At 37.1% G+C, this 22,638-nt stretch overlaps 1 protein-coding gene and 1 pseudogene across 2 annotated transcripts in view; one reads left to right on the top strand and one right to left on the bottom strand.

The window, feature by feature from the left end:
- The window catches only part of TAF15 (TATA-box binding protein associated factor 15), a 34,478-nt gene extending 11,917 nt beyond the window's left edge, over positions 1-22,561 (top strand). Inside the window, exons 6-16 of the mRNA XM_081110859.1 lie at positions 2,113-2,303; positions 3,830-3,950; positions 11,388-11,422; positions 12,017-12,049; positions 13,433-13,542; positions 15,080-15,209; positions 19,154-19,246; positions 20,150-20,231; positions 20,348-20,436; positions 20,556-21,117; positions 22,234-22,561. Of these exons, the coding sequence (XP_080966985.1) occupies positions 2,113-2,303; positions 3,830-3,950; positions 11,388-11,422; positions 12,017-12,049; positions 13,433-13,542; positions 15,080-15,209; positions 19,154-19,246; positions 20,150-20,231; positions 20,348-20,436; positions 20,556-21,117; positions 22,234-22,273 (1,486 nt within the window). The 3' untranslated portion in view covers positions 22,274-22,561. The remainder of the gene's footprint in view (positions 1-2,112; positions 2,304-3,829; positions 3,951-11,387; positions 11,423-12,016; positions 12,050-13,432; positions 13,543-15,079; positions 15,210-19,153; positions 19,247-20,149; positions 20,232-20,347; positions 20,437-20,555; positions 21,118-22,233) is intronic.
- Positions 17,526-18,861, bottom strand: LOC308533084 (calmodulin-like; annotated as a pseudogene). Its single transcript has one exon. The product of its transcript is annotated as a calmodulin-like (transcript).
- Positions 22,562-22,638: the final 77 nt, after the last annotated feature.

The following is a 22,638-nucleotide window of genomic DNA, read 5'->3' as shown; positions in this document are numbered from 1 at the left end:
TTTAAAAATTGATTTTAGAGGAAGGGAGAGAGAGAAACATTGATTTGTTGTTCCACTTATTTATGTATTTACTAGAGGCCCAATGTACAAAATGCATGCAAGGGGCTCGGCCCTCGCAGCCGTGGCTTCATCAGGAAGCTCCTCCTTCAGGACCTGTCGTTCTGCTGTTCAGTCTAATTAGCATATTAGCTCTTTTTAGCTCTTTATTACGTAGGATTAGTTGCTTCTTGTATGCACACTGACTAGAGATCAAACGCAACTATTTAAAAAGTGAAGTGCTAGGGTTCTGACCATTAATATGATATGTTTTGAGTAGGAAGTTGGGAAACATACTGATTGTTCTGATCATCGGATGCAGAATAAGATGTGGCTATTAACTTAAAGATCTTTTAAAAAAGTGAATATTAGAACTCAAATCCAATTAAGTGTTCCTTTCAACATCCCCATCCTAAGGCAGGTAATTAATAGGCATATTGCAAAGAACATAATTTTTGAATTGCCAGAGATAATAAGAAAGCAATGTTATTATTTGGTAGTTAGACTTTTCAGATAAAAAAAGCATCACAAAGCGAATTCCCTTTTTTCACTCAGCAGACTATAAATACCTAAATGCATACCTGTTTTCTAAAATATATTATCATTGAAGATATTTAAAAGAATGTACTCTTAAGATGAAGAAGAATGTGATGATGAATAAGTTGGGTTTAGTGCAGTTTTTTTCTTGTCTATAAAACCATTTAACTCCCCCTGTACACAACTAATTCCTTTTAAAGAAAAAAATTTGAAATGTAAGCTGTGTAAGATTTATTTTTAAGCTGTACAGTGTCTCTTTTTCTATAGTTAACACACTACCAAATGTCTTTAGATATCCCTGTCCTACGGATATTTTCAATAGCCACTAACTTTCCTGGTATAGTATGGGAATTGTATATTCGTATGGCAATTTAAAGCAGGTTCTTGTTGGTGCACAGCACGTATATAGGGATGGTAGTTTTTTTATCTTCAGTTGTCTGATGCAGCTTATACGAAATAATTGTTCTGTTACTGACTATACCACTCTCATTGCAAAAAATGTTGCAGCTGTTTTATTGACATTCTGAATGCTTCTAAGTAAATATACATTTTTAAAATAAAATAAAGAGAATGTACTGTAGGTTCTAAAGATAATTATAAAAAGTAGTCCTGCCCTGCCAGTGTGGCTCAGTGGTTGAGTGTCAGCCTGTGAACCAGGAGGTCACGGTTCCATTCCCAGTTAGGGCACATGCTCAGGTTACTGGCTTGATCCCGAGTAGGAGGTGTGCAGGAAGCAGCTGATCAGTGATTCTCTCTTATCATTAATGTTTCTCTCTCTCTCTCTCTCTCTCTCTCTCTCTCTCTCTCTCTCTCTCCCCCCTCCCCTTCCTCTTTGAAATTAAAAAAAAAAAGTAGTCCTTAAAACATTATGAGATATTGCCTAACTGATTTGGCTTAGTGGATAGAGCGTCGGCCTGCGGACTGAGGGGTCCTGGGTTCGATTCCAGTCAAGGGCATGTACCTTGGTTGCGGGCACATCCCCAGTGGGGGGTGTGCAGGAGGCAGCTGATGGATGTTTCTCTCTCATCGATGTTTCTAACTCTCTATTCCTCTCCCTTCCTCTCTGTAAAAAATCAATAAAATATATATTTTTTAAAAAGATATTTTACATTAAAAAAACCATTATGAGATTAAAATTAGGTGATATAGAGCCTTTCAGTATAATTATTAAAAGGACTCAGTACTTGTGGCATGTGTGTTAAAGAATTGACACTACTGTACTTTGTGGCACCTTTAATTTTTTAATTTAAGGAGATGTAAAAATCATATTGATTTTTTTGCTTCACTATTTTCAAAGGTGCATATGGTTTTCTCATAATGTGGCACCTCTTCAAGGATAGTTAAATTGTTGTTTGAAGGTCATTCTATTGGTGATAAAGGAGACTTTATAGATAAAAGAACTAAATGATTTTCACCACAAAAAAGTAGTAAATATGGGTCAGGTCTAGCTAGTCAGGCCTTTTATGTCAGTCTCAGTCGACTTGCTACAGTAAGCATAATCCTTCTATAAAAACTCTCAAGTTCTTGATTTCTGTTTAGCCAAAGTGGAAGAGCGCCTTCATATGACCAGTCAAACTATGGTCAACAAGATTCGTATGGCCAGCAGTCAGGCTATGATCATCAAGGTTCATATGATGAGCAGTCAAATTATGACCAGCAGCATGATTCCTATAATCAAAACCAGCAGTCCTACCATTCACAAAGGGAAAATTACAGCCACCACACACAAGGTAAGATATACTAACCTCTTATTTTTTTTCTTTACTTACATATTGAGTTTTGGATTAAAAGACCCAAATAGGAGCCCTAGCCAGTGTGGCTCAGTTGGTTGGAGCATCGTCCCATACACCAAATGGTTGTTGGGTTCAATTCCGGGTCAGGGCACATACCTGGGTTGTAGATTCATTCCCCAGTTGGGTTTTGTATGGAAGGCATCCAGTCGATGTTTCTCTATCGTGTTGATGTCTCAATCTCTCTCTCCCTCTCTCCCTCTCCCTCCCTCTCTCCCTCTCCCTCTCCCTCCCTCTCTCCCTCTCTCCCTCTCCCTCTCCCTCTCCCTCTCTCTCTCTCTCTCTCTCTCTCTTTCTCTTTCTCTTTCTCTTTCTCTTTCTTTCATCAGTAAGCATGTCCTCAGGTGAGGATTTAAAAAAAAAACACAACACCCACAAAACCCAAATAGGATTTCAACTGTAAAAATTTGGAGTGACTGTGACCATATGTTCTCTCTCATGGCTATCAAAATTAGTTTAGATTCCTATTTCTGAGCTTCTTGGAGATTCCCAAATGGTCACATGACTTTTGGATTGCTGATACATTAATTTCCTTTTTGTCTCAGACAACTTGGATCATTTGGCAAATGCTGCTGCTATCAGTTCTTTTGGAAGTGGTAGTATACTTGATTTGGGGAAATTATGATTCTATATTAGCTTTCTCTGACCTCATATTAAAAGGACCAGTCATTCCTTCTTCTTCTTTTCTGATAGCACATTATATATACAACTGATAGCTAGGAATCTGTCCTTGCCAAGAAAAGGCAAAAGTTCAGTTTTAATTTATACGTGGAGAGTTAAACTTTTAAAATATTTTTAAATTGATTTTTAGAGAGAGAGGAAGGGATAGGGAGAGAGAGATAGAAACATGGATGTGAGAGAAACATCCATTGGCTGCCTTCTGCATGCTATGTACACACTGGGGATCCAGCCCGCAACCTGGACATGTGCCCTGACTGGGAATCGAACCAGCAACCTCTTGGTGCATGGGTTGACGCTCCATCACTGAGCCACACTGGCTGGGCACACTGAATATCTTTTTCAGTGAACATATGCATTGAATATCTTCTTCAGTGAATGTGTGCACTGAATATCCCTCAGTTTGAAAATCCAGTTATTTCTTGTCCATGCTTAATTTGCATTTAAGTATTTTTGAGGTGAAGAAAGTAATAACTTTTCAGATTTGGGTTATGCTTTTCATCTAATTTATTAGGGTTTTGTACCTAATGTTGTACTTTAACTCAAACTATTCTACATCACCATCACCATTTTGCTGTCTGACTTTAACTGTTTGACACAAATATAATTTCTGAGCACTTTTAATTCCAGATGGTTTTATGATGACTTGCATTTGAGTTCTGTGCACATATGCCATTTTCCAAAGGACATAATAGTGTGACCTAAAGAGCCATTTAAGATTGTTGTGGGAAGTCTGTGTCAGAAATCAGAATAGTTATTTATTTATGTACATATTTTCTTTTTTATAGATGACCGTCGTGATGTGAGTAGGTATGGAGAAGATAATAGAGGATATGGCGGGTCACAGGGAGGAGGTAGAGGGCGTGGGGGATATGACAAGGATGGAAGAGGTCCTATGACAGGATCAAGGTAAGTTTTCAGGTATAAATGTCTACATTTCTTTTCTCTTTCTTTTTTAATTTTAATTTTGGTTGTTACTTAGCTGGTTTAATTCCAGCATCTAATGTAATTAAGAGGCTTTAAGGAGGTTATGTTGTAGAGAAGAGGGCAAAAATTCAAAATTTATTTTCAGTCTTAAGATGTTGCATAAATTACCTTAGAATAGGTTTATGTTAGCAGTTAGTTTATATGGTGTATATTAAACACCAATGGATGAAAGTCCCCTACTATGGAGACCTAACTATGTTTTTCCTGCCAGAGCTTTAGAACCTAAATGTTAAAAGATGGCTCTGAGAAATCCAAGCATTTTGTTTGTAAAAAAATAAAAGGTAAGTGAATTGCAGATTGGAGGGCAGAGGGGCTTTTCCTTAATCTTGAATCCCCTTGGGAAGGGAAAATATTAGGAGGCAATAGCAGAGTATAAAAATGAGGTTGGTAAGGAGAGATTTAATGTAACCAAACCATTTTGTTCCTCTTCTTTAGTAAATAAATATTGAAATAATAAGTGCAAAATCATATACCATTGTGTATTTTGTCTAGATTAAAACTGTGGAAAAGGAATGACTTTGTAAATCAGCTTTTCTATCTCCATTGCCAGTATTATCAGGCTTGCTATTTACTATGGCATATGTTATGAAAGCTGGTTTTAAAATTGCATTTAAGTTATCTGTAAATTTAGCACTTTGACCATAAAAACAATAATGAAAAAGTAGTTGTCGTTTATTGTCCTCAGATGAGGTGTGTAGGTTATAAATTTGTGTGTAAAATACACAGGCTTAAAAGATAATTTATATTCCTTGGGAATTGAAATTGTCAGTGGCTTGTTAACTGACAATAATAATGTATCAGTACTAGTTTACTCTTGTCCTTGTGGGACTGAGCCGGTTGTCTGCCCTTCAGTGACCTGAGAAACACAGCCAGTTATGCATAGCATTGTTACTTCTTCAAGTGAACCAGGAATTTGATCTCACTGACAAAATAAGAATCTAAACATAATTGATAAACTTTTTATAAGACTTGAACATTAAAAGCCTTTTTATTGATAGCCAAGATCAAATTACTAAAGTAAAACAAGTATATTGTATGTCTCTTCATTGTCAAAGAGAGCAGTCAGCCATCATTTGTATATAAATGAACAATGTAAAGTGACACAGGTGCTTACCTAATAGCCTCCCTCCTACCTTAAAAACAGAATTCCTAACAAGATAACCAACAGGCATATTTTCCAATTACTATGTTTTGGATAATTGTCTGCCTTGGAATGATCTATATTTTATAGTATAGTACATCACAGGTTTAATTTTCTTCATAAGGAAGCTATAATTATGTCTGAATGATAGAAGAAAAGTCTTTATATAATTTCATCTTGGACTCATTTAAGAATCAGAGCTGAAAGGACTTTGAATGATCCTCCTGATAAAGGAGTGAAGATCCATACCATAACCAAGCCCCATTTTAAAACACTTTATAACCTATTTGGCAACGTATTTCAGTATAAGTTTTAGTTCATATGCTGAATCAGATATTATGTTCTTGATTTTCATATCTTTTTATTTAGTCTTAGAACCTCTTTAAATGAAATCTTATGCAGGAGCCTACTATATATTAATTAGGTCAAAATGCCAATCTGGTTCATGTCAGGGTAGGAATGGGGGAGGGATCTTGCCCAATATCTGTCTACTCGAGGCAACCCTTCAGCCAATAAATAGAAACCCATATGGAATGTGATAATTATTCTCTGTATTGGGTTCGCAAACTTTTTATGTGAAAGGCCACATAATAATTTAGATTTTGCAGGCCATACGGTTTCTCTTACAGCTATTCAGTTCTACCCTTGTAGTATCAAAGCAGCCTTAGACAGTATATAAATGAATAAACATGATTATGTTCCAATAAAACTTCATTTATGGGAAACTGAAATTTGAAGTTCATATACTTTCATTGTGTCACAGTATCTTGCTCAAAGATGTGCTAAAAACAAAGCTCATTTGTAGGAGTATTTTGAAATCAAATAAAAATGCTCAGTTTTAGGATTTTTTTTTATACATGGTTTTACATGTAAGTACCAAAATACCTAAACATTTGTTGTTGGTCTTCATTAATGCTTGCATTTGTGTTTCTATTCATCTTACTTAAAAATATCAAAGTTAAAAATATGATCCTTTTGGGGCTGTGTGAAGGATATCTTGCATGAGTTGGGTTTATATTTGAAGAACCGGGTGAGGGTGGAATGTGGTAAAGGATGGAATGCTCTAGACTCAGGTTGTATGATTGCTTGACTGGAGGAAGAATTCAGACAAAAAGGAAACTGTCAGTTTCCTATATATGCAAGAGAACTTGTGAAAGTTATAAAGATTATAGGGAACAGTATTTTGCTTTGAAAAAGCAGTTTGCAGCAAAAAGGATTGAATTTCTAATTGTCATCTAAAATAGATCACTGACATCTTAGTGGATTTGAAGTTTAAGGCAATAAATTCTCTGTTTTTAACTTCAGGGTTGTGATGAATGCATTACAAAAATGCTAGAACTTTATAGATAACAGTTTTTCATTAGTATGTCATCAAGTTAAAGTAACCATTTCAGGCTTTAATATCTGAGGCCTAAAATAAGTTGTTTTGAATTTTCAGTGTCTTCTCACAAAAGTTTGTGGTGAGCTCTCTTAAAAATGTGCATATGTTCTGGTGATTGTCTAGAACAATGTTGCTCAATAGAAATATAATGTGTGTCACAAATGTAAGCCACATATGTAATTTTAAATTTCCTAGTAGTCAAAAAAAGGTGAAATAAATAAATAATAAGTTTTATTTAATGTATCCAAAATACTTAATCAGTATAAAAAATAGTGTATATTCTTTTTTGCATACTAAGACTTTGAAATCCATTTTGTGTTTTACATTTAGACTACCAATTTAGACTATCCCACATTTCAAATGGTCAACAGCTACGTATGACTAGGGAATAATGCATTGGACAGTGCAACTCTACAGTATAGATTCTTGATAAATGCTGAATCTAGAAAGCCTTTAAAAAAAAATATTTTATTGATTTTTTTACAGAGAGGAAGGGAGAGGGATAGAGAGTTAGAAACATCGATGAGAGAGAAACATCCATCAGTTGCCTCCTGCACACTCCCCACTGGGGATGTGCCCACAACCAAGGTACATGCCCTTGACCGGAATCGAACCCGGGATCCTTGAGTCCGAAGGCCGATGCTCTATCCACTGAGCCAAACCGGTTAGGGCTAGAAAGCTTTTTTAAACACACATATAAGACATGGGAGGAGATGAAACAAATATGGCTACTGTTGAGAATGCTATTTACATCCGTTGAGTCATTTATATTTGGAATTAATGTTTGAGTTCTTTGTAGCTCAGATATTATATTTTGGCTTTACTAGTATGAAAACTCAAGCACAGTATAGTTTGTTTGTTTTTAAATTAATCTTTTTCCAGTCTTAGCCAAATCCCTTTTTCTCTCTTGATACTGAATTTTCTGGGAATAAAGATTCCTACGTTGTTCTTTTTTTTTTTTTAACATTCTATTGAATCTTCACAGAGAGGAAGGGAGAGAGATAGAGAGCCAGAAACATCGATGAGAGAGAAACATCGATCAGCTGCCTCCTGCACATCTCCCACTGGGGATGTGCCCGCAACCCAGGTACATGCCCTCGACCGGGATCGAACCCGGGACCCTTCAGTCCGCAGGCTGACGCTCCATCCACTGAGCCAAACCGGCCTCGGCTGCATTGTTCTTTTACTCTTGGCAGTTTTGGCCCTTGAATAGATATATTTAGATATTTTTAAATTAAAGATACTGTCAAAGAACTTTTTTCTTCTTGATAACTACCTGAAATTAAATCTGTCTTTTCTAAGCTCTACCTTAGGGTAGGCTGCTCATTGTGATTTAAACTTGGGACAGCCATTACTGCATTTGAGTCAAGTGTATTCAGTTGGCCTGGTCATCTTGGCTCAGTGGTTGAGCATCGTCATGGTTTGATTCCCCGTCAGGGCACATGCCCGGGTTGCAGGCTCATTCCCATCGTCATTGATGTTTCTATCTCTCTCCCTCTCCCTTCCTCTATGAGATCAATACAAATATATTAAAAAAAAAAATATTCAGTTGGTTTCTTCATGCAGGGGGCATTCAGCTGTAACTTTGAGTATAAATACCTCTACTGCTTCACCTTAAAATGTTCTTTCTTTAGGAATTTTTTATGTGCACAAATTTGCTTCCTTTTCAGGGAGGAAAACAAATTTGTTGTGGCAAAGTCTTGATTCATAGATGTTTACATATGTTTATGTCTTAGTTTGCTGGCGAGGCCTTAACTTATATGAAAAAGGGACTTGTAATTTTACTGCAGGTTTGAAAGAAAGATTCTTAACCATAAGCCGATCTTCTGTTAAATATTTAATAGTGAGTACTGCTTGAGGTTTATTTACTGTATTTAATATAAGAAATTTCTTATAAGAGATTATAATATAACTAGCAAATATGGAATTTTCGAATAAGAGAAAAATCATTGAAACATTTGAAGTTGGAAGAAAACTTTTTTAGATTATCTAGACCAGTGCTTCTCAAACTTTAATGTATATATTAATTTATTGGGGGTCTTATTAAAACGCAGATTCTGATCATTAGGTCTAGGGTGAGGCCCAAGATATGCTCTTCCGAGACTTAGGCAGGCTCAGTTTATGCTGTTGTTCTATGGATGGCCCTTTGAGTAGTAAGGATAGAGACCCTTATTTGTAAAGGAAGATGCTGAAGCCGAGGGAAAATTAGAGTTGTCCAAATTTTCAAGATTGACCTGGCCGGTGTGGCTCAGTTGGTTGAGTGTCGTCCCATGCAGTTAAGAGGTAGCAGGTTTGATGCCCTGTCAGGGCACATGTCCCGGTTTGATCCCAGTAGGGAGTGTGCAGGAGGCAGCTGATTGATGTTTCTCTCCCATTATTGATATTTCTATCTCTTTCCCTCCCCCTTTTTCTCTCTAAAATCAATAAAAACATTAAAAAAAAAAAGACTGTACCCTGAATCTTAGTTTGAAGACTAGTACTTTTGCAAATGTGCTAATTGTTTCTGTATTTATGGATATTATGTTGAAATCTTCAGCTGCTATATTTTCTAAGGAAATGCTCAGTAAAGATGATTTACATTAAAATGCCACTCACTATATGAGGGAATAGGAAATTATAAACCTATTCAAATGTCATTTGTTTTATATCCCTTTTATTTTGCAGTGGTATGTCCTTTTAAAAAGTTGTTGAAAGTTATATTGCTGGCCATAATATAAATTGTAGGAATTAGCTGATGTATGAAATTACATGTTATCTTTTGGCCACATAAACAATTTGGTACTCAGTTAAGATGACAGCAAAATAATTAAGGGTATTTCTTTCAGTATTTACTTGTGAAAATTGCCTATTTAAAAAAATCTACTTTATCCTGGAACTTTAACTCCCTCACATAGGAATAGGAATTAAAATAAACATTTTCATTGGTTCTTTTCTCTTCATTTTTTGGAATGCTAATGATCATCTTTGAAGAACCTGAGATATTTTGGTTTCTAATAAGATTTTTAGCAGTTTAAAACTCTTTTGGCTTCCCTTTCTTAAAGTGTTAAGCAGTGGCCCTGGCTGGTATGGCTCAGTTGGTTGAGTGCCTTCCCGTTCACTGAATAGTCACCAGTTTAATTCCCAGTCAGGGTACATGCCCAGGTTGTGGGCTCAGTCCCCGGTGTGTATAGGAGGCAATCGATCGCCTCCTGACTGGGAATCGAGCCGGCAACCTTCAAGTGCAAGGGACTATGCTCAATCAATTGAGCCACCCTGACCAGGCAATTAAAAAAAAAAGTTAAGCAGTGATATACAGGTTATTTAGAAGTGTAGCGAGGGCTTAGGTATTGTTCTGAAAGAGAGGTCTTGGAGACTCAATAGGAAACTATGCATATGAAGGACTTGAGCTTCATATTTCTACATAGCCTTGAAATAGCCTTACTTTCCTTTTAGGCTTCCTGAAAATCAAATAGAATAAATAGCATATTAATATGTATGTATCTAAGCTGATTGCAAGAGGTAATTTTTTTATATCAAGTTAGAATAGATTAATGATAAAGGAAGAATACCTTTCTCATAATTTAGTCAGAGTGGTTTTTCTCTGGATGGCATAGAAAAGCATAGAGGGCATGGTTATCCCCAGAGAGGCTTTTTTAGCAGTGAAGAGACATTAGTATATTGGATTAGTTTCTTGGGTTACAGTAGAAGATTAGTAGTAGTAGTAGTAGTAGTAGTAGTAGTAGTAGAAGTTAGGTATCACCACTGTGAAAACTTTGTTTTAATTTCCATTTCAGCACTTGAATCTTAGAGGATTACTTAATTCAGTCAAGAGAAACAAGCTTTCAGTGTATGGGTGTTTAGGGTTTCTTGATAAGATAGACCTTATATTCTTACATAAAGCTATGCACACAAGGACCATTGACTTATCTGACAGTGGAAATTTGCCAAATAAGTCCTTTTCTTGTGGGAAGTTGCAGTATTAGAGTGTATTGCATTCTGTCTGATACAGTCTACCAAATAGTGTACAGAGAACATTTAACAACATGAACCTCAGTAGCTCTGATGTGAAGAGATCCTAGTACATTATAGTGGGTATGGAATAAGTGGGCAATTTTAAGTTAAGCCTTTTTTTTAGCGCTCATTTTATCACCTTTTAGAGTGATTTGTAATTTTAAGACTGCTTTCATTCAGGCTTACTTTCATGTATATTTGTACCTCACTTATTTTTTAAATCATTTTTTATTTTTCAATTAACTTGATATACAGTATTAATTTCAGGTGTACAACTCAGTGATTAGACATTATATAACTTACTAAACGATTATTCTGATAAATCTCATATTCATCTGACACCATCCATAGTTTTCAGAATATTACTACCTTCCCCTTTTTCTTCATCTTATAAAACCTACAATTTTGCATCACAATAAAATATACTATACTAAGGTTTTTATCTCTCCTATTCTGTCAAAATCTTAACCTTGCTTTATGTTGTTCTTCTATTTTGTATCTCCTTGGAAAGATTGTTTCTCTGGCATTCTTCATGCTGTGCCTCCAGCTTTAAGTTATGATTTGAATAGTATCCCTTTGGCTTGGGGTTGGGAAGACTTATTTAAAGTATTTTATAGGTATGTTCTGTAATACACTTGAAAAGACACGCTTGTGGAAATAGATCATTGGGAAAACACTTAGGTAAAAACAACATTTTGAGGTTTATGAAGTGGAATTTACTGGAAAGTTAGAGGTGCTACTGTTTTCCTAGGTGCTCTACTTGTGACAGTTAAGTGTAGATTGAGCCCAGGGCTCAGCACATTAGAGACTTAAGGAAGAAATCATTTCTTCAATTTTTCCTCTGCAGTGGTGGTGACCGCGGTGGCTTCAAAAATTTTGGTGGTAAGTGCTGAGTATCCCAAAATGTTTCAGTGGAAATGCTATATAAATCTAAAAGCCACCAATATCTCACAGATGCAGTCTAAGCCCTTTCTTACTCGGTTGAGGCTGGTGTGTGTTGTGTGCTTTAAAAAAATAGATTCTCTATATATACATATATATATATCAAAGAAAACATTAAAAAGCCAAAGTTGATCTCAGTCCAATGGATTTCTACACAGTGAATTTGCATGAAAGAGTCTGTGGTGACCAATGAATAAGACCTTCACTGGATTTTGAACTTACATTTTTTTAAATAAAGGTAGCTGACATGGTGTTTTTAAATTACTAGGGTTTTCTAATCAGCCTTCACAACCAGAGCTTAATAAAAGTGATATTAGCATAATGCAAAAGTTGCAGGTATTGTTTGGGACATATTGACATTCATCTTGATTTCTTAAACTTTTAATAAAACATATATTTACTTTGTAAATCTGTGATGGTTGACTTGTTTCAAGGATTTTGGAAGTATTTACTTTTCTTATTTCTGTTTTTATAATAGTTTCTAATGAGTTGTCTTAAATAGCTTTTCTTTTCTTTTTCTCTTCTTTTTCTTAGGTCACAGGGATTATGGACCCAGGCCAGATGCTGGTAAGGTTTATGGTAGTTTATAACTTTGCCTTTAAAAGAATGTTCATTTTCCACTTTATTCAAGGGAAAGGTGTGTTTGGAGGACTTAGTGCAGGAGAAAGATTTAATTTGATAGTGCTGCCAGAACTGGGGAGCTTTACTTCTAAAGACATACCAGAAAGAAAACTTTAGGGAGATTGATTGGGAAGTTTGCTGCAAAAAATTGTGTTTATGCTTTCCCATGTTTTGCTTTTTCTTTTGTGAAAAAATACTTGATTTTGTACTGCTAAATGTTCCCCCATTCTTTTTTAAATCACTACAAATCAGATTTGAGAGAATTGGTATCATTAGAAGTAGAAAAGCTTTGCTTATGAAACTATAACATTGGATTGGTAGTCTCCTTAGTGGGCCTAAGAAACCTGAATTCATACATGACTCTGGGCACGAGTCACTAATTTCATGTGGCTTTTTATTTTTAAATGAAATTCAAGGCTACATGGAGCCTTTTGAAAGTTATGATTTAAATTATATTTATTGATTGATTTTTAGAGAGAGAGAGAAACATTGATTTGTTGTTCCACTTATTTATGCATTCATTTGTTGTTTCTGTATGTGCCCCAACCAGGGATTAAACCTATACCCTGGCGTATTGGGATGATGCTCTAAACAACTGAGCTACCTGGCCAGGGCTGAAAGTTATGATTTAGAGATTTAAAATCTTTGAGACAAAAAATTTTAATATATATTGAAATCAGAACTTTTGTTTTTATTAAGATGCCAAAGTATTCTATATGGATTGCAATTTCTGAATTATCCCTTGATGGACTGAATTTTTTACATCTTTCTTACTTTGTTGTACTAATCCAAAAGTGTGCGTGTAAGGTAAGGTGTGTGTCAAGGTGCCCCTACCCTCTGGTATATACAAAGCTTTTTGCAGTGGATGGGGAAACCACCAATTCAGCATAGCTTGCTTGGAAGTCCAAAGTGCTAGATTTGGGGACTTTTCTACTAGAAATCCTTAAAAGTATTGATTAGCCATAACGAAGTAAAGCTCTTCAAAGAAAGGAGTGCAAATTTATAAATTTTCTTCATCTCTTCATGAGCTTTAGTCCTGTATCTGAACCTAAAGAGTCAGATTTGTAAGATCTCTCTTAATTGGTGTTATGTATTTTACATAGTGTGGACTTGATCCACTTTACCTTAAGTTTAGTTGTAAAATTTGGCCAAATAATGATTGTGACCACTTTGCATGTTTTACATAAGATTTTTCTTACATTGATCCTTTTTCCTTTTGGTCATAGAAACAGTTGAATATTGGACAATAAATTATTGTTCTTGATTACTAAGTAGGATGTAGTAAACCCAAGGACTATGTAAAATTAACCATAATTTTTTTTCTCTTAGATTCAGAATCTGATAATTCAGATAACAACACAATCTTTGTGCAAGGACTTGGGGAGGGTGTGTCTACAGATCAAGTGGGGGAGTTCTTTAAACAGATAGGAATTATCAAGGTGAGTGAGAAGTATGGCTTATGTTAAAAATCTCACAGTCATTAACATATTCTGGTTAAGATACATAGATTACATAATAAGCCTATATCTGGTAAGGCTTGGCTCTTTTTTTTAATAAAATTTTTATTTATTGATTTTAGAGAGAGAGGAAGAAAGAGAGGGAGAGAAACATCGCTTTGTTGTTCCATTTATTTATGATAATACTGGTTGATTCTTGTGTGTGCTCCAACTAGCGATTGAACCTGAAACCTTGGTATATTGGACGACGCTCTAACCAGTTGAGCTACCCACCCAGGGCCAGGGCCAGGGCTAGCCTTGTCTCTTAAAATTCATTGATGTACGTGCTCACCGTTTTCTGCAGGCATTTGCTAAATACATGAACATTTTATTTCTTGCTTGTGTTTACCTTTCCACAGCCTTTCACAGCTTTAGCTTTTAATAATAGGGCTCTAAAAATAGTCTCTGGCCCAGCAGGTGTGCCTGAGTGGTGAGCATCGACCCACCCATCAAGAGATCACTGGTGTGATTCCCTGTCAGAGCACATGCCCAAGGTTGTGGGCTTGATCCCAGTAGGGAGCATTCAGGAGGCAGCAGATTGATGATGTTCCTCTCTCATCATTGTTTCTATCTCTCTATCTTCCCTCCCTTTCTCTCTAAAATCAATAAAAGCATATTTTTAAAAAGTAAAAAATAAAATAGAAAGTCTGACTAGCACCTAAAATTGTGAGAACGAAATGAGATTGTGAGAACATTTTATAGATTCTGAAATACAAATAAATGCAAACTCAAGTTGTTATAAAACATTTTTACTTGGATATTTCATGTCTGTGATATATAGTAGCCCAATATATAATGCTTTATTTTATAACTTTATTTTTTATTGTTTACTTGAGTTGTATGCTATTTGTTTCATGCAAATATTTTCATCTCTCAGCTAGAAAGCATCTGTTTGAGCAGTGTTAGTTAATTGTAGCATTTGCTTGAAATCCGTTGGTAATTTAGTTGTCTTGTTTTGCTGTCTGTGGGATAACTTATTATTTTTCCCTCTTTGGAAGTTAAAACTTCTGAAGGAATTAATTACACATGAAATATATAAAAAATTCACAATTCTGGTTAAGTGAAAATTCTCCTTTGTCTTCCACTCCCATCCTAGCTAAATCTGGTTTGTAATCTTAGTGGTAATGTATTGATTTGCTTAGTGAACATTATTCCTGGTCTTTCTAATTTGTTTTACAAGGTCTACATTTACATGAAGCAATAATTACTTTTTTGGGGGTGGGGGGTTAAAGAAATTGTACATAGATAAAACAGTATACTATGTATTATTTTTAGTTTAGTTTTCAATGTGTGTTAGAGTATTATCTTTTTTACAACTAGAGATAACTTCATTTTTATAAAAGATACATAGTATTTTGTGAGCTTTAGTCTTATATCTGAATCTAAAGAGTGAGGTGTATGAATTCCTTAAAAATAATAAATTATATGGTTTCTGATCACTTTTTCTTAAAATACTAACACCAACTTGTTTGTTCCTCAGACCAATAAGAAGACTGGAAAACCAATGATAAATCTGTATACAGACAAGGACACAGGGAAGCCAAAAGGGGAGGCGACAGTGTCATTTGATGACCCTCCTTCAGCTAAGGCAGCCATTGACTGGTTTGATGGTATACCGCATTCATATAATTTCAACATGCTGTTTGGATAAATGTTTCCTAGTGTTGAAGTCAAAATATGTTCTAGTAGACAGGGTTACTTTCCTGTTTACTTTTTTTTTTAATATATATGTTTTTTTTCTAAAAATATATTTTATTGATTTTTTACAGAGAGAAAGGGAGAGGGGGATAGTTAGAACCATCAATGAAAGAGAAACATCGATCAGCTGCCTCCTGCACACCCCCCACTGGGGATGTGCCCGCAACCAAGGTACATGCCCTTGACCAGAATCGAACCTGGGACCCTTCAGTCCACAGGCCGATGCTCTATCCACTGAGCCAAACCGGTTAGGGCTTTTAATATATTTTTACTGATTTCAGAGAGGAAGGGAGAGGGAGAGAGAGGTAGACACATCAGTGATGAGTGAATCATTGATCGGCTGCCTCCTGCACGCTCCCTACTGGGAATCAAGCCTGCAACCTGTGCATGTGCCATTGACCAGAATCGAACCTGGGATGCTTCAATTGACAGACCGATGCTCTATTCACTGAGCCAAACAGGCCAGGGCTTTCTGTTTACTTTTATAGCTAATTTTATTAAGAATACAGGCCAGATATTTTACATATCCTTAGAAATGAGATGAGCTTTCTCCTTGTTTTTGTCTAGATTCTATATTCTAGAAATATATCTATGATATATTTCCTTATATCATGCCTTAAGCTTTGAGGCCACCTTGTTATAGATGTAAAGGGTTGGCCTGGTTGACCTTATATTCTTTTAAAATTTAGATTAATTTTCTTTCAAATACAAGGTTAATTAATGCATACTTAGAAGGAATAATAAGACTTTTTCCCCACTGAAAATAAACTATGGAAAGTAGAAGAAAGCAACCATAGTTCTGATAACTGCTAATAATATTTCTTACTAACCAGTTTTTTAAAATGTATTTTAAAAATAGTTTATCATTATATTACACATGTAATTTTGTCTCATGTTCTTTTGCGGGGGGGGGGGGCATGTAAAGTTTTGTAATTGGAAAAAAAATATACAAATTGGAATGGATTAGAGGCAAATTGTGCCATAAACAGATTTTAAGTGGCTAAACAAAGTTTAAAAAGCAAATAACAATGAAAGAAAATGTTTCTGGCCCTAACCGGTTTGGCTCAGTGGATAGAGTGTTGGCCTGTGGACTGAAGGGTCCCAGGTTTGATTCCGGTCAAGGGCATGTACCTTGGTTGCGGGCACATCTCCAGTGGGGGGTGTGCAGGAGGCGGCTGATCGATGTTTCTCTCTCATCGATGTTTCTAACTCTCTATTCCTTTCCTTTCCTATCTATAAAAAAATCAATAAAATATATTAAAAAAAAGAAAATGTTTCTGGTACAGGATTAGCAGTGCAAAAAAATAGTGTCTGAGCACCTGGATAATACATACACCTGTTTTTCAGTTGTGCAACTTTTAGGTACATATTGTTGACTGTCCATAGTCCACACAGAGTTGTAACTCCATGCTTCAACAACGTGCTGACAGTTCCTAAAGAAAACTACTTTAAAAAAGGCATAACGCCCTGACCGGTTTGGCTCAGTGGATAGGGCATCGGCCTGCGGACTCAAGGGTTCCAGGTTCGATTCCTGTCAAGGGCATGTACCTTGGTTGCGGGCATACCCAGTGGGGAGTGTGTAGGAGGCAGCTGATCGATGTTTCTCTCTCATCGATGTTTCTAACTCTCTAGCCCTGTCCCTTCCTCTCTGTAAAAAATCAATAAAATATATATTTTTTAAAAAAAGGCATAATACCCTAGTTGGTTTGGCTCAGTAGATAGAGTGTTGGCCTGGGGACTGTACGGTCCTGGGTTCGACTCCAGCAAGGGCATGTGCCCAGGTTGCAGGCCCGATCCTCCCCGCTCCTGACCCGTGCCCGCCCTCCCCCCCACCCCCCGCCCCATAGGGGGCATGCAGGAGGCAGCCAATCAATGATTCTCTCTCATCATTGATGTTTCTATGTCCCTCTCCCTTTCTCTCTGAAATCAATAAAAATACATAAAAAAAAAAAGGCATAACCCAGATCCCGTCATTTGATCAACTCCATCTAAGTTTAGATATACAGAAGGACTTAAATATATCCAGAGTAAGCCCTTAATCAGTTTTCTAAAATAAGGTTTCAGGACAGTGATAGTAAAATAAGGGAAGAAAACATGGAGGAATGAAGTCCTAATTACTATACATGCATATTTTTTTGACAGTAGGGGAAACCTTTTACAGATAAGTTACAACAAAAGGCAAATAAATAGTTTTGTACAAGAAATTCAACACGTTCTGTATAATGCCTTCACTTTGCTGTCATCATTTGTACAAACTTCATAGTATACTTGACCATCACTATCAATTGCTGCTCCCCTGATCAATTCATGAACTTTAACTGCTAACTTCTCCCCAAGGTTTGTCATCACATGACAAAGCTCTGCTGCACTAATCCAGCCATTGTCATCTTTATTAAACACATGGAATTCTTCTCTAGTCTTCACTGTCTGTGTCTTTCCTTTTTCTTGCCATCATTGTCAGAAATGCTGGGAAGTCAGTTGTGCCATTACCATCAGCATCCACTTCATTAATCATGTCCTGTAACTCTGCTTCTGTGAGATTCTGCCCAAGAGGCCTCATTACAGTCCCCAGTTTCTTTGTTATAGTTCCATCACATTGTGTCAAATCGTGAAAAGCTTCTTTGAGTTCTGCAATCTGCTCCTCAGTCAATTGGTTAGCCATGCTGCAAGCGCTCTGATCTCCAAGATGCCACCACACAACCACTCAGCACGCCTGCTCTACTCAGACTTCATGTTTTTTTCACTTAACATTTAACATAGTCATTTCTTCATGTTGTTATAGATTCACCTGTGTTTTTCAAAACATAATTTATTTCAAGATGAGATTGTGATACCCTATGTCTTCTTACCTCCATATTCTTTATGTTGCTGTACTAATTCATCAGGCCCCCAACACCTTGCTCTTGAAGGCTGGTCCATTTTACCTCACTTCTGCTTTTTTATAGTTTCTGTGAATCATAAAGCAATTTCTTTTGCTCAAGATATGTTTAAAAATTATTGTGCCATTTGCCCACTGGGTCTATGAGCCTCTTAAATTGTAACTCTATTGTTCATCTCTTACCAGGTCTTTTTACAGCTTTAAAAATACTGATCCTTGAATTGGTTCCTATGTCAAAGTGAATGTCATGCCATCTGGCATTGTGGAAAATTGAATAGGGCTCTGTTCAGGGAGCCATGGCTCTTGGATTTAAAGCCTTTTTATGAATCCTTGGGCATCTTTTCTTTACATGTCAGTTCTCTTATTTAATATAAAGTAAAAATATTAATTTCTGTCTTTAAGGCCTAGGGCAGCAGAATTTGTGTATAGTGCATGTATGTAAGTAATCACATATGCACACATTATTTTTAAAGATATTACTTGCATATGGTAAAAAAAAGTCATAGTACCAAGAGTATATAGTAAAAAATGAGTTTCCTTTCTACCTTTGACTACCCCTTCCCCCATCAGTGGTCTCTTGTCCCCTATTGAAACTGAAGTAAAACAGGCAGTGTATGTACAAGTATATGTGTACATATATAAGTACATGTGCACACTTATGCATGTGTGGGTACGCACACACACATTCCCTTAAAAAACAAATAGCAAACTACACAATGCTCATGTAAAAATAGATTTTTATTTTATTTTTTTGCTTAGTAATAAATGACTCTCCCAGTGACAGATCTGCTCTATTCAATAGAGATGTCACGTCTTAGCACTGTTACCTTGATTGTTTGGGAATACTAGTGTATTTGAATTTCTGTGAGGACATGTCACTTATTCCTCTGAAATTGAAATTACCCAAGATAGTTTACAGTTGTTGAGAAAGGCAGATGTAGAGTAGCATTTCTTCAAAACCATTTTCTTTCTTCTTAGGGAAAGAATTTCATGGCAACATCATTAAAGTGTCCTTTGCTACCAGAAGACCTGAATTTATGAGGGGAGGTGGAAGTGGAGGCGGGCGGCGAGGTAAGATACTTGTTGCTTACTGGCCTGGAGATTGTACAAAGGACTTGAATTTGAGTGTATTCCCTATTGTGAGAACTTGCTACACCTCTTTCTCTCCCTTGGTCTTTTTCCTTCTGTTTTAAGGTGAGAGTGGATACTAAATAGGAGATTAGGTAAATAAGATGTCATATAGTACCTAAGAGAATAGTGGGAGAAGGTTGTAAATATCCCTTTGGAAAGTTGTATAGCAGTTTGTTAATCACCCTGAAATCAGGAGGCAATCGTTTAAATGACACTAATTAGGTACTTAATTTGACTAGTTTGTAAATCCCTGATACAGTTACTGCCAGCTTGTTGTTTCTGCTGGGTCTAATTCCTTAAATTTGGAATATGTCTTTTCACTTAACCTTTCTCACTGAGCTTCTCAAACTAAGGAGGGTATTATAGAAAAGTTTTCAAGTGCATTATTGACACTATAAAGCAGTGATGCGAACCTTTTGAGCTCGGCGTGTCAGCATTTTGAAAAACCCTAACTTAATTCTGGTGCCGTGTCACATACAGAAATTTTTTGATATTTGCAACCATAGTAAATCAAAGATTTATATTTTTGATATTTATTTTATATATTTAAATGCCATTTAACAAAGAAAAATCAACCAAAAAAATGAGTTCGCGTGTCACCTCTGACACACGTGTCATAGGTTTGCCATCACTGCTATAAAGTGTGCCTGGGGTCTTTCTCACGTTTCCTGCACTTACTACATAAAGCCCCAATTTAACGAATCATGGAGGCCTACCACAAAGGTGTGGGGGCTGTCCAGTTCATGGTAGGCACTTGCTATTAGTTCTTTCATCTGGTGCTTTTTCTCTGCTTAGTTAAGGTCTGCTGCTGATTTTTCTCTCTTCCTCCCCTATATTCCTCAGGCCGTGGAGGATATAGAGGCCGTGGTGGCTTTCAGGGGAGAGGTGGAGACCCCAAAAGTGGGGACTGGGTTTGCCCTAATCCGTAAGTATTCCATTTACTTTGGTAGGAGTAGAAGTTGGGATTGAGGTTGGAAGCTGCAAGTGGGGGTTCTGAATCCATTGGAAGCTATTGAGCCTTTTATTTTCCTTCCTCCTCAGGTCATGTGGAAATATGAACTTTGCTCGAAGGAACTCCTGCAATCAGTGCAATGAGCCCAGACCAGAGGACTCTCGTCCCTCAGGAGGAGGTAGGTTAGCTCTTTGGGTCAGCCTTATTAGCATCTACATGTTGTTTGTCTTCTGACTAGCACTAAGGAAGCTTTACATTATTTTGCTGACCTCACTGGTTTTTATTTCTACCTTACAGATTTCCGGGGAAGAGGCTACGGTGGAGAGAGGGGTTATAGAGGTCGTGGGGGTAGAGGTGGAGACCGTGGTGGCTATGGTGGAGACAGAAGTGGGGGTAGCTATGGTGGAGACAGAAGTGGGGGTGGCTATGGAGGAGACAGAAGTGGGGGTGGCTATGGAGGAGATAGAAGTGGGGGTAGTTATGGTGGGGACAGAGGAGGTGGCTATGATCGAGGCGGCTATGGAGGAGACCGAGGCGGCTATGGAGGAGACCGAGGCGGCTACGGAGGAGATCGAGGAGGCTATGGTGGGGACCGAGGCGGCTACGGTGGGGACCGAGGCGGCTACGGTGGGGACCGTGGAGGCTACGGTGGGGACCGAGGAGGCTACGGTGGGGACCGAGGAGGCTACGGTGGGGACCGAGGAGGCTATGGTGGAGACCGAAGTGGGGGGGGCTACGGAGGAGACCGTGGTTGTGGCGGTGGCTATGGTGGAGACCGAAGTGGAGGCTATGGAGGAGATCGGAGTGGTGGCAGCTATGGAGGAGACCGAGGTGGCTATGGAGGCAAAATGGGAGGAAGGTGAGTATTAGAACATAGTTTTTATCTCACTGCTCCTAGATTTTAAGGTTTTTTATTGTCCAGTATTTTGGAACTTGAATTTCATTGTTTTGGAAGTTCTTACTGATAATTCCTTATATTTGTATGTGTATGTGTGTATTATTCATTCCCATAGCTAAAAGTAATTGAGATTGAGTGGTATTTTGAAACTGTGTAAATCAGGAATTCTTAAATCTCAGTGGTGGGGGTGTGCTTTTTCAAATCATGTGTGCTATATATACCCTGCAGTTGTTTTTCTGGCATTTCTGGTAATATCTTTTCCAGATGAAAATCACTGATGGCACTGCTGGGTGTGTGTTGCATACTGCACAATGAATGGTGTAGAGGCAGAAAAAATGGAATGACCAGTGATATTAAATGACTTCAGTTATTATAAGCATTTGTATGCCAGAGGGAGTATAGGTAGTGAGATTTAGTATAGCATGTGGTTAAGAGCACAAATTTTAGAGACAGACTGCTTGGGTTCAAGTCTTGTCTCCACCACTTTCTAGTTATGTGACCTTAGGCAAGTTACTTAACCCCGTGGAGCATTAGTACTCTGATGTGTACAGTAGGGCTAATAATACTTCCTTCATGGATTTAGATTAACTGTTATAACAGTTGCTGGCCCATAGTAAGTACTGTGTAATTGTTTGCTATTAGTAATTATCATCTATTGAATACTTCTTACTGTGTGGCAAATCCTATAAAAGTGTCTGTATATACAGGGTGGGCAAAGGTAGATTTACAGTTGTGAAACAGTTTATTCTTTTTTAAAACAGATACGGTTTTTAAAATTTGTTTGTTTTAATCCTTACCAGAGGATATATTTCCACTGGCCTCCTGAAAATACCACAGTGGTTTGGAGTCCTTATTCTAGGTGGAAAATTTTAGTAAGTTGGTGATAGTAAAGGTGCTTTTAGGATCTTAAAGCTGATATTTATTACACACCCTCTAGGAGTAGAGAAATCAGGCATGGTGTTATCCTTGCAGAAATTGTCAAGCTGATACCAGTCATCAGCACCCTGAAGAGGTATTTGATGTGCCCCTTTGGTAGAAAATTAGAATTTAATCTGATTCTTTATTTTTCATTCCTAGAAATGACTACAGAAATGATCAGCGCAACCGACCATACTGATGACTGTTTTGAATGTTCCTTTGTCTCTGACATGATCCATAGTGAAATTGCCAGAGTTTTGCCTGCTGCTTTCCTGGTGGCCTCTTCTTGGGTAGTGAAATTAAGTGACATTTAGAATTTTATTTGGGTGGTAGGGCTGGGACAGTTTTTCTTTAGTAATGTCTGTTTGGAATTTTCCCCTTTAGTTTTCAACTTTCCCCTTCCCAACCCTTGAAACTAAGTGCGTTGTAAAATATTGCCAAAATGGAAAGTGTTTTATAATACTACAATAAAGGCTTGTTTTGTGGATTTTTGTATATTAGTGCATTGTTCTGTCACACTCAGGATTCAGTTACAGCAGACTCTAAACCTGAAGAATGAGGAAA

The sequence above is a fragment of the Myotis nattereri genome, assembly GCF_964212035.1.
Source record: "Myotis nattereri genome assembly, chromosome: 16".
Taxonomy (NCBI): Eukaryota; Metazoa; Chordata; class Mammalia; order Chiroptera; family Vespertilionidae; genus Myotis; species Myotis nattereri.
This window is presented reverse-complemented; position numbering and strand designations above follow the sequence as displayed.